Genomic DNA, 12,958 nt, shown 5'->3' with positions numbered 1-12,958 from the left:
CCTTGACAGCGAAGCTAAATATTACTTTTAAAAATACACAACTCTGCTGGGATAAAATCAAAATCAATGTTTTACATTGCTCCCCCACATGCAGACATACCTGCCTTCAAAATGTTTTTCTGTTTACCATAAGCAAACACTTCCTTTTGGCAAAAGAAGTGAAGTGTGGGTAGTCTTCTACACCTGGCAGAGCTCAGCTAAACTACGAAGACCTCGGTTTCTGAGAGAGATACAGGATTAATTTGTCTCCCCGAATCCGAGGGAACTTGAGTCTCTCACCTCCCAGGAGGTAATTCTCCAGCAAATGCCACCTTTGGATATTCTTACACTCCCTGACTTACAGGGATGCAACCCACAGGACATCTAGAAGTGCTGATGTGGTGGGGACCAGAGTCCAGCTAACCCACCCTTGAGAAAAAGAGAGCTGTTCTAATCTGAAATTTGAAAGGGATTGGGAGTAGGACCTGTCATCCTGCTGAGGTGGGAGAGAGTGGAGGCAGGTACAGGTTGTGTTACCCAACCTTTCTGCTTTCCAAGTATTAGAAGCTGAAAGAAAAAAACAACAATATCCATCAAATATTCCTGACATTAGTCCTGCACCAATGTCACATTTGCCTAAAAATATAGCACAAGAGAGAGATGCACCTCGTGCTCTACTGCAAAAACCTTATCTCAGCCCTCAATGACAGCTGGAATGACAAAGGAGTGATAAGGGAGCTGCAGCAAGATTTGTTAGTCATTTGTAATAATAGCACGAGGTCAGATCACAACAAAGGTATGAACTTTATCTCTAATACTATGACTCAAGCAGAAGTGCAATCCTGGTCCCAGGTCTTGACTGGGGCCACCCTAAAACAGGGTATATGGTTTCTGTCTGATTGTTCCACATCCATTGCTGCCCTATGCTGCAGCTCCCTCCCTTTCCTTCTCTTGTACTTACCACCACAGCAAAACATTGAAAGGGGAAAAAGATATATACCACTTTTTCTTTTTTTGCCCAGAGGTAGAGGGACAAGCTTTCTTTGCTATTAGGGTAGCAATATTATTTTTAAAGCTCTGCTTTTTAAAGCTTCAGAGTTGCTTGGAAACTAAACACTTCTGAAAACAGAGTGAAGCAGTGAAAGAAAATCCCTGGTCTACAAGCTGTCAGGTTCCTGTGATAGCTCGTGCTCTCAGCTAACCCATCAAGAAGACCTTACGTATATAGGCACTTAACCTCCATGTTATATTCTAGATCTCCCCGTTAAAATAAAAACACTTAACCTATTAACTAATGGAATGCTCTCCCTGTTAACAATTTCTCATCAAGCCCTAGCCATGTTTTCATTGCTTAGTACAAGTGTGCCATGTAAGATGACAGTTACCTGCCACTGTACCACAAGGATGGGAAAAGGCCACTGATCCCTCTGCTATTACACTGCTCTTCTGGTTTCATACCCTCTCCAAAAAAAACATCATGGATGTGCTGCTCTGTTAAATCTGCCTCTCTGTAAATCAGCACTGCAATCAGCGTGTTGTGCTAAATACCAGGCAGTTCTGAACATCCCCGAGGTCAAAACCTACCTCTACAAAGCACAGTAAATCAATGCAATCTATAAAACAGCTTTAGTTAAAAAATTTAGAGAATATGAACATACTTTTTTTTCCCCCCCTTAAAAGGAATTAGTGCTTTGTTTTTGGGAGTCACTACTGCCGACTGCCCAGTTTGCAAAATTAAGACATGAAAAATCTACTCTCCCCACCATTTCTTGCTGTTCACATACAAAGATAGGTGAGCCCTGCCGTTAGTTCCCTTGCCCTAGTGTTGCCTGTCCAGGTCTGACAGCCCTATTTCTATTCCTCCCAGGACACGGGGATAGCCATTCTCAAGCAAGACAGTGCCATTCTGTCCTGAAGCATCACAAATATGATGCTCCACTTGATCATGGCTGTAAAACATTCCCAAGTTCCTTACATCCCTATTAAATGCTTTCTTCTTAGTCAGACTTGGTTCAAAGAGTTCAATTTAATTTGCTCTGTGTTCCAGGTACGAATTAGCACCCTTACAAAGAGCTATAATGCTAATGGAATTAAGAAGAGAGGAACTGGTAAGCAGCACTAGAAGTCACCAGGGAACCTTCCATCACACTGCTCACATCAGCATAATTCACCAGCAGTCTGGATGCTCACACAAACACCTTAAAAAAAAAAAAAAAAAAGCTCTGCTTTGGCTCCTGACTGCTTGAGCAAGCTATGTGCAAACCCAGGACAGAACTGGGGTGGATAACCATCCCCTCAGCACAAGGCAGCAAGCCTACTTTCTGGGACTAGACCTAACCCCATGATTCAGTCCTGCTGCCCTCTGATGGCAACACATTCACGTGTAACACCTAAGACACACACCCCTGGCAGCCTACAGACCCCAAAGGTTTCTTGCGTTTTCCCAATCATTTAACAGTTACTTTAAATACACATTTAATTTCCCCATGTGATCCAATAGACACACTCATTCCTACATACAGGAAAACATACCTACAACTGAGGCAGCCCCATGGTTTTGGGGCACTTCTATCCAAGTTCCTTTCGGGCCATAGCCAAACACCCTCTTGGGATGTAGCAAGACTATTTGATCACTTCTGTCACTCCCCAGCTGCCCTGTTACTGCACATTGGTAACATCCCCGGGGCTGCCAGTAAACCTGTGCTCAGGAGCATCCCCTGCACACAAGCTCTTCAGAAGGGGACCATCCACTTGCACCGTCGCAAACTCAGGGCTTGTGGTCAGAAGCTGGATCTGTTTGCCTCAGTGTTCCTCTTAAGCTTTTTAGCTCCACAAGACAGAGCAGACCCAAGCGACACCAGGAACGAATTGCTATTTTCGTCTTTGAAAAAGCAACGATCTGCTTCCGAAAAGCACAGCAGCGACTGTGCACACCCACCCACACCAGGGAACTCGCACGAGGGCCCCGATGACTGCCAGAAACCAAGGGCTACGAGGTTTTTAGCCTACCTAATAGGAAATACTTACGCGGAGACAATTTCTTCCCCACTCACAAATTTTGCATAGGAGACTGCCTTGCGATGCCCTTTGAACACCATGATGGGCTGCTTAGTGTTGCGGAGGTCGTAGTAGTGGACACAGTGATCTGGGGATGAGAAAGAAGAGGTCAAATTCATCTGCTGGGGAGGACGCACGGGACCTCTCGGAGGGAATCAGCTCATGCTGGAAGCCCTGACAATGGTTTCCACATGGAAACCTCACCTAGGGTAACTAGTCTGCACTATTGGAAAGTACCGTTTAAAAGCAGACTGCTTAAAACAGCCCCAAAATTTAGTTCTGCAAACCCCACTTAGCCCACGTGCAAGGCAGCAGCTAAGAGGACCCTCGCTGCTCCTGCCTCCCTGTTTGGCACCATGCCTGGGCAGGCTAATTGCCAGTTCTCATTCCCTGCTCCCCCCTCTTTCCTTCCTCAATCTGTCCCCTCTTGGAAAACTGTTCAAGAACCTTAGGCTACACGCTCAGCCTGTCCACCCCTTCACAGCAGAGTGGAAAAGAGTGCCTGAATTTCTCATGGGTAACCCCTATACTTTAGTTTTTGGCTTTATTACCAAGAGAGAATTAGCATTTCTGCTAATGAGAGAGCAGAGACTGGATTCCAATTCTTCTTAAGATTTAATTCGCAGATGTGCTGCAGTGCCACAGCCACATAAAAGGGATTGCAACAGAATCCGTGGTATGCTTTATTTTCTGCACAACTGTGTCAATTCCCAGGAAAACAGAAAAAGCAAAGCAAGAATAGCAGCCCCCATGAGATCCAAGCCCCAAAGACACCCAGTACTCTTTCCAGCTCAGCAAGGTTAATAAGCTTCTCCCTCCCTGACTTGCCATCATTAATGTCGGGCTTCATTTAATTATCCCCTGCTGTTCTGGACATTCAGGGAGGGGAGGCCACATGCGTGCATGGAGACAGAGCAGGAAGCCTCCCTTCTCAGCAGGCAAGTCGCAGCACCCAGACAGCAGCTGAAAACTGCTCTGACCCTCCTCCCGCTGAAACAGCACACCCCCAGTGGCAGATCGTCACAGAGATTGCATGGAGATGCATTTAAATGCCAGTAGCCACAGCTATTTTCGTATTTGCACAGAGTTTCAAAGCAGGGCTCTCAGCCATACAAACAGCGCCCGGCTGTCTCAGAATCCCATGTGGTTCGAGAGATAACTGGATTCCTATTGATCAGGCTACAGCTCCAGAAGCTGCCTTCGGAGCAGATGTAGCTTTCCACCTGCATTACTGGGCTAATTGCTGGCCACAGCAGGACAGGGGACTACAGGAGCAACCTGCAGCAATGTGTGGCGAGCAGGCAAGTGGCCCTCCTCTTTGCTTTGGGCATCTGCGTATCACTCCGGCACCAGTGAGGTCTCCAGTAAAACTTCCCAACTGTCTCCCCCCCCCAGACCCTTCTCTACATCCCTCAGGCTTCCACCACGGGGTGCAGCAGGGTTCGGGCAGTGATGGGAGCTCAGCAGCTCTCATGCCCGCTCCTATGAGCGCTGAAATGCCGGCAGTGCCGCACCCCGAGCGTTCCTTCGCAGGCTCCCATTTTTTCTTCCCCCGAAATGAAAACCCTCAGAACTGCTGCTACTATCAACCAAAATCCCCAGAGCATCCCTACTATGTGGGCATTTTCATCGTCTTGAGAACATCTCGCTCCCTTCCACCTCTTGGAAAACTCATCCGAAAGCAGACCCATTTCCCAGCCTGGCCAGCACACCTGATCCTGGAGCTAGGAAACAGTTAAGTGGTGATTGTTATTTTAACGAGCAGAAATGATTCCAGCAGGGCTTTCTATTAGGAGCCAGGTAGCAGATAAGCCCCTCAAGCCTCTTTTTGCTCCCAGTTTCAGCCTCCCCTCCAGCTGGCCTGTCATTAGGACACCTTCTGAGCACCAGATTTTATCCTTCAGAGGGTGACAGGGACAGGAAGGTTCCTGCGGAGGGCCCTGTCAGCAGCTGGAGCAATGCTGAGCATGAGAGCTGGAGCAGGAAAAGCCAAGGCCATTTGCTGCGAAGGGCCACGAAGTTGCATTTGCCTTCTGAACATCACCACAAACAGCTGTAAGGCCGCTGGCAGCTGGCCCCAGCACAATGTGCCTCCCCATACCAGCAGGGCCATCAATCACTGCCTGCTCTCAGTGCAGTGAGAGAAAGGGAACAGCAAGGCCGGGGGGTTCTAAAATTAGCCACTTAATTATTAATTGATTATTTCAGCAGCCAAAGTGTTGGCACACAATCAGTGTTTTTTTTTTTTTTTTTTAATTCAACCGAAGCAGCTATTTTTAAGTAGATGTATGAAGACGTGTGCCTCCCGCATTCATTAAAACCCGAACAGGTGGTCGTGTTTTACAGTTAAAGAGATACTCTCTCTTTTAGGCCATATGGGCTTTCCGAAAACAAGATAAAAATGCCATCTGCTGAGGAAGCAGAGAGCCTGGAAATGAAGCTAATGAGAAAAATACAACTCCCAGGTAGGCTGGCAGGAGCCTCGCGGGGCACATTTGGATGAACTGAGGCTGGCCATGAGGACAGCATCAGGGGCACGGAGCTCGGCACGGCTCTGAGCAGGGGCAGTCCTGCTCCCAGCTAACGGTCAGCAAGGGGACACAAACAGTTCCCAAACTCTGCAGTAGCTCCTAAACTCCTTAAACGCCATTTGCTCCTACCCTTGGCATTTCTAGAAGCCACAAAGTGCCTGCGTTTCATTGCTAGCCAGCACGCACAGGCTTATTTGCTTCTCGTTCTGCTCCTCAACCATCAGCATTATAATCAACTTTCAGTGTGTGTTTGTTTTTTCAGCTCCACAGTTTCTATCCCTGGCCAGAAAACTCACTTAAAATAATTTCAGCTTGAGAACAATGCTTCCACAGTTAAAAGTCTCATGCCTAACCTTAGGCAGCAACAACTCACTGCTTTACTTTGTCTTTTGCGTTCTGGCTTAATTGAAATATACATGAGATAATGGGAAAGAACATGTATACATACCAGAGCAAATTAAACACTCCAAAGTGATTCTCATCCAGTTCAATATCACTGCATACGCTGAGCAGGACAGAGTCCTGCTGCCGCTCCTCCTGAATCCCAGTTCTCTCCAGCAGGCCATATTATGTTTATTTCATCTATTTATTTTTTTTGAATGGTCTCAAAAAGCAGAAAGAGCAGCTCAGCTTTGCTGCTGCTGCTGAGAGGTCACAGACCACGAGTCTGAGTTTTTTTAACAGTGCTTTGCCAGATCTGCTTGCTTCCCTGAAGGAGGCTACGCTCTCACCTTCGAGCTGCCTAGTGACAACTAATCACAAATTCGGACTTCTTAGCGCAAGTGCTGACAACTCCAACAAAACTTCCAAAAGATCTCACTGCCTTTTCAGGAAATATAGCCCATGTCAGCAGAGGCTGGCATCACTCACTGCTTATCAGCTCATAAATTCCCAAGACTGCAGCCAGCAGGAGCAGGGCAGGTGGGAAGGCCACTTCTGCAGCGTGCAAGGCGAGGAGATGAGCATCTCCCCTCTGCAAGGGAGGGGGGCCAGTGAACAAATCAATGACGTGGTTACACAGTCTTAAGAAATCAGGTTAAGAACTTCTGAAAAGAGCTGGGAATTGCTAATGGAGCCAGCAGCATCTTAGATAATTTTCAGACTATTCAAAAAAAGATGTAATTGCTCTTGTATTTTTCGCTGTTTAAACAAAAAGAGGCAAAGTCCGCATTTTGCTAAAAGTGATTTCCCTTACTCTTCGGGAGATTTGTTACTAAAATTCACAAAGCAGCTGTTACTAGAAGGCTTGAGGATCACATCACCTAGTGCAAAACTCTTAAAACGTACTGAGGAGCAGCAACTCCAAGGCAAGCTCTCTGCAGGAGGGGCTAGGAGGGTGCACCACACAGCAGCACTGTGCTGGGTTGCACGGAGCACCGGTCCCACAGGGGTGGTAACGCATGCCCACTGAGGCAGAGCAACTGAACTCTGCAGGTACCCAGCAATTCTGAGCCACCTTCACCTTCATCTTCCATGCCATGTGCTTCACCCACCTTCACCACCACCATTTACCACCCTAGAGCTACTTACAGGCCATCCAAGGCTTTTTTTTTTTTTTTTTTTGATCAAGAGCCACTTACTAGAAGGAATATCATCAAGCGATGGGCAGCAAAACACCAATTTACCTGCAAGGCAACATTTCTATATTCAAGGGATGTAATGACTAGAAAGCCCCAAGAGATGCACGCAAAGGTCCTGTAGCTCTCCTCTGGAAAACGGAATTGCAGAAGAACTAATGACCATTTTTCTTACTTCATACAGAAATGCATATTTCTCTACCGTTCAATATTTCTTATTGATCTACTCAAAAAATAAGTAATTTACATTGCCCTCATTTTTCAGGTGCTTATATGCCTGAGAATGCAAGTGGTGCTTGCTGCTATGTGGCAGATGAACATTACAGCCAAGAAACGCCCATATCCATAAAATTAAGTCAGAGCAGAGCAAACTAGGTGTTACTAAGGTCTGTTAAGAGGTCTTCTGTTACCAAAGCACATTCTGAACTTTTGTTTTCTTTTAAATAATCAATATCTTCAATAGCAAACTTAGGGATCAAATTCATTTTCTATATAAATGCTCCAGCTGCTGCCTGCAGTCCTGCTCGCCTCATGCTGCTGCTGTTCTACTGAAACAGAAGCCCAGGCAGGGTAGGGCACAGCCTTATATATGTTTCCCTCATGCTTCTTTGATAGCGATAACCCTGTTTATCTAGCATCTTGTGTCGGTGGTTGATTATCCCCTCAGTTTTGTCTGTTTGTTTTTCTCCCTGATATTCAAGTCTTGATCCAAGGCTGCCCATTTTCACTGTAACAAAAGCCCGCATGTAGGCAGTGAGAAGCAGAGATGCCAATACAAGCCTGAGTGAGGGGTGGGGGAGGATTATTAAATGAATTGTCCAGCAACATTCAAACTGAAGCCAGGCAGAGCTGGTGCAAGATGCCTGTGGTCTCCCACAGTTAGGTTATAAAGAAACAAAAGAAAAAATAACCTTTAATAAAATGTTAACAAAAAGCCCACATGGTATCTTCAGAACGAAACATGAGAGGCATAATTTTGTGGAGTTTGATTTTATTTCTACATCTGATGGTTAAAAAATGATTTTAGAAATCCTGAAGGAAGCATCCACTGCTCAAAACATATTGAAAGAATTCACTGAAATCCGATTATTTATATTTAAACATCTACCTATAGGAATTGAGCTTCCCTTTCACATATTTCTCCTCTGTATACGAAGCATACAAGAATACTTAGTGCACAGAAAGGACAGACTGAAGACTTTAAGGCTACCAGATTTATTTCTTGCTGCTGAACAAGTTGCCTAGATGAGCTAAACACAAACACATCCCAAAGCCTTCAAGTGTCCTAAGCCCAGTGGCTCAAACAAAAGCTTCTGTTTCAAGTGTGTGGGTGAAAAGAAAGAGCACACATTATCACTCCCAGGAGTGCTATTCCAGAAAGGGAAGGGCAAGACACTTTAATGAATTTTTGTTCAACGGACACAACCAACCAATAGAACAACTGATTTTTAACATCAAGACAAGTTAAACAGAAGTCTTTTTCTGCCAGGCTCAATGTGATTTCTCCCTACAAAAAGCAAGTTTGCATCCTCAGAGGTAAAATCTTAGGCTAGACTAAAAAAAGGAAACAATCAGGAGGCTTACATACAACCTTGGTTTTCAGTGCTGAAAACTCTCCTGTTAGTACAAGAGCAAGAGGAAGGAGATAAAGGGACTAACATCCCAATTTTAAATCCTGATTTCAAAATAAACTCAAATCAACAGTAGCACACTGAAGTACAACGGGCTGTATTGCAGTACTTGAGAGATGACTTTACATACTGGATGCCTTGGTCCTCACAGAAACCTGAACAAGGGCCAAATAAACAAGCACTGCTCTTTCTCAAACATCTGAGGAAAGAGAGCTGCTATCAGAGCCCAAACACTGAAGATGAGAACTTTTATGAGATCTTACAAAAGCCTCAGTGCTACTCTTGACCTCAAAGCCATCAGAGCCATACAGAGTAACTCGAAAACTATTAAGAAGAAAGCGGAACCTCCCCAGTGGACCTTCTACCTACCTCCATACCAGGAAACAGAGCCTCCCCAACGGCAGTGATTTCCTCAGAGGCTGGTCAAAAAACAACTCAGGATTTAATTATGAGAAAGTCAAAACAAACTTAATCCTCATGCAGAGTGCAATTTCTGATTAAAATCCACTTTTGCTCAAGGGCCCTTAAAATCATAGAACTATGTGAGATGGATTCCAGAGGTCTCTTCCAACCAGATCTTCTTGCTCAGAAGAGGGTCATGTGCAAAGTTAGATTCAGCTCAAGTTCAGTAACTGTGCTCAAGTCCTAGTCAGTCAAGCTCTGAGCATCTCCAAAGATGGAAATTCTACAAACTGTTCTCTGCACCTGGCTGTCCTGAAGAGTGTTCTTATGTCAAAGGATTAGAAAGAATATTTTTTAATCCAAATTTACCTAAGCTATTTGTTATTGACATAAGAAAGATAAGGCATTTGTCTTCTTAGATCTTTCAGGTTTTGTCTATGTACTCCCACATGCTGGAGGAGGCATGAGGTACTGCCATTCAACCTTTGTTCTCCTGTAATTAAGTTTATTCTTACTAGTTAAAAAAAAGGAAGATGAACTAAGATGAACTACTGAATTTTAACTTTTGCGGAGTCTGTAATACCAAACAACAGCATTTAAAAGACATACACTCGTGACTGAGGTGGCTTTGGTCAAAAAAGTCATGAATGAAGTAAAGTTTCCTTCCTGACAGCAGAGAGGTGGGAGTGGAGTTTGACCATCCATGTGTGGGTCTTGCTCTGGAGAAAAGAGTGGACAGAGTTGAACACTCCAGCTTTGAGAATATACAACTCACCAAGACATGTAAAAATGGATGCTCTCCAGGGCAGAAGAGAGAGTATGGAATAAGTGGATCTTTACAACAGAAAGCCAAGATGTTATTTGGGCATTCAAGAAAGAATGGCAAGAAAGCCTCCCAGCCAAGGAAGCACTATAAAGAGAGATTCATTTCACTCAGAGTAATACCAGAATAGGCTAGAATCAGTACAGGCTTTGTCTTCTCTCCCTGAAAATGCTTGTGATAAACCAATGTGATAGTTTCCACTACATAAAGGACATGGATGCTCTGAGAAAATGAATGAAGACAATGCATTAAACATGGGAAATAATGCAGACTTGAATTCAAGAGAACAAAGCCCTGCAATGAAAATTAACACAAGAATTTTCTGAGGAAGAAATGAGATAAATATCGACAGTGAGCTGACATCAGCATCCTCTTTACAAACCATTTCCCTTACTGTAAGTGAAGAGATTAAAAATGGGTTTGATGCAGCTTGACGCTAAGAACCTCTGGCATACCAAATTGTGCAGAGCATTTTGCTGAAGAACGCACCACGCTGTTTTCCACTCGCAGCACGAAAAATCACATGAGGAGAGAACAGAGAAAACCATCTCACCCTAATGTCTCCTTGTTGGAAGATCATCACAGCACGGGCAAAGCCAACTGATTTATTTTTTCTGCTCACACCTTCCCTTCAAGAGAACCAACAAAAAAAAAAGAAAAATCTACCCCAATACAGTCATTGTTACAGGCACAATTAAAACGTTTCCTGGATATAGCTTTGTATTTATAGCTTTCTGTTACAGAACCAAAGTACTTGTAATTTCTGTAACTAAGTCAAAATTATCCATTTGACACATTTACTTTACCTCTTATTTTTATCTGAGTTCCCTTAGCAGTAAAAGAACGTTTTTTCTCTGAATAACCATCTTCTTTTGCCCCAGGGGAATTTTGGCAATCTATTCGAGGAGCAATGCTCTGGTCTGCAGCAGTGAACTGGAACAAAGTCCTTATTTTGTATTTTGTGTGTGTGCTTGACATAATTTGGGATGCAGTACTTCATTCATGTTTGCTATCAGAGTTCTGTCTAGACAAGTGGTCTCAAACTCCATTGTTCAAGACTCCCAGGGAGCTCCTGCACACCCTGTCTTCATAGGTGTTACAAGTGTTCAACATCCACCCAAAAAGGGACCAGAGGTTGAGAAAAGCATTCAAGAGATTTTTCCCTGTAGGTCAGAACTCCTTCATGTGCTCCTCCCTTACCTCATGCTCTGAGAAGTACACAACATTAAGCAAGGTCTGTATGATTTATTTTGCTGGTGGCAAAACCTGAAAAATATATTGTCAGTAAAGAAGACACAGAAACAGTGATGTTAGCAAGGAGATGAAAGATTTTAAAAGCAAAGGAAGGCACGCAGGTGTTTGGGGATGACTGCATTCTGACAACTCAATCTCATTTTCCCACACCGCGATACAGATGATTTTTGAAGGCAATTGCCCATCGTATTTAGGGAACCCAACACAAATCCATCTCAGCTTTCCATGTAAATGAAGGCAGAGCACAGCTTTGAGAAGGAAATGCCTGATGGTGTTCTGTATGACTGACTGGATGATAAAAAAACCAGCACGGGAAACGCTCACCTCCATGAAAGCTGAATTCAAGAGAGCTGCAGTTGTATTCAAAACATCTGCTAGCCTCAGCTTCATCCCTGGCAAAACCAACAGCACAATAACCACTCTATCAAGGAAAGGCTCAGGGTTGTGAAGGCAGGGGGTTACAGGTTAGTATTTGATATATTTTGCCAGAGCTCTACAGTAAAGACGATGCTTCAGCCAGTGATTTTAATCTCTTACAACACCAACTGCACCTTTTTTTTTTTTTTAATGTATATCAACACTAGCATTTCACTGAAGATCTATATCTCCCTCTACTGAACATAAGAAGGGAACAGCAGCCTTGATGGGAACTGCCAACTGGGTTTTTAACCTTCATATTCAACAGATTCCCTATGGTTTGAAGTTACAGATGACATTTGCCGGGGTATGGATAATGGTCTTCATGCACTGGGGACATTTTTTATTGACTTGTCAAAAGCTTTTGACACAGCAGCCCATAAAGCCTCCACTAAGTAACTTGCCTCATATTAAGGAGAGAAGGAGGAGACATAAAGCATTAGAGATCTTAATCAGTTGAGAAAAAGGGCTCAGATGGGAAGGGAAGCAAAACAGATTTCTCTAGAACTCCTTTGAAACTTTGACCTTTACGGTTTTAAAAAAACTGTAAGAGACTTCTCACAGGAATAAGGGCTAGCTAGTTTGCATGAAATTCAAAGATTGGTTTCTACCAGATTGCTGGGGAAAAAAAATCAGTACGGATAAGGCAGATGTACCAACATTACAAAACTACTTTAGACAACAGCAGTAACAACCTACAGCTTTTAGAAGAATTCATTCTTTAAGACTGATGAAGAAAGAGTGAGTATAACCTACTGTTCTCCTTAACTATGAACATGTTTGACTGTATCCGCTAATGCACGCGTATCAATGGCTAAAAATGAGTTTTACAACACCTAGAGTATGTGAAGATGAGTCATTTTATAGTAAAAGGTGCCCCAACCCATGCTGTCTATACAGACTACATATCCAAAGGTCTGCAACATCTCACATGAGCACCACGAGTCCTACTAGTACAGTGACTGCTGGATACATCCAAAGCCAGCAGCTCTAGATCCTGATTCTAGATACTTCCAGGACACGATGTTTGGTCTCACTGCAAACCAGAGCACTGGCTACTGATTGACTCCAAGTACTGCAGGTCATGGAGTTGCCGTGGAGGGGAGAGACAGCAGACACTGCATGCTCCGAGATGAGTTCATGCAGGTAAAGTAACCTAAGATGTTAAAAAAGATATGAAAATAAACATCCTCCCTAAAATTTTAGGAGCATGTCTATGAAGCAACAGCTTTAGGGTTTTTGTTGTATCGGTGAACATCATACAATAACCACTCAACAAGCTTCAGA

At 43.9% G+C, this 12,958-nt stretch overlaps 1 protein-coding gene across 3 annotated transcripts in view; it reads right to left on the bottom strand.

The window, feature by feature from the left end:
- COP1 (COP1 E3 ubiquitin ligase) overlaps positions 1-12,958 on the bottom strand; it is a 124,382-nt gene that overhangs the window by 33,184 nt on the left and 78,240 nt on the right. For all 3 annotated transcript variants that reach the window (XM_038182924.2, XM_027462374.3, XM_027462376.3), the window contains one exon: positions 3,007-3,124. In XM_038182924.2, the coding sequence (XP_038038852.1) occupies positions 3,007-3,124 (118 nt within the window). The remainder of the gene's footprint in view (positions 1-3,006; positions 3,125-12,958) is intronic.

Source organism: Anas platyrhynchos, chromosome 8, assembly GCF_047663525.1.
Source record: "Anas platyrhynchos isolate ZD024472 breed Pekin duck chromosome 8, IASCAAS_PekinDuck_T2T, whole genome shotgun sequence".
Taxonomy (NCBI): domain Eukaryota; kingdom Metazoa; phylum Chordata; class Aves; order Anseriformes; family Anatidae; genus Anas; species Anas platyrhynchos.
This window is presented reverse-complemented; position numbering and strand designations above follow the sequence as displayed.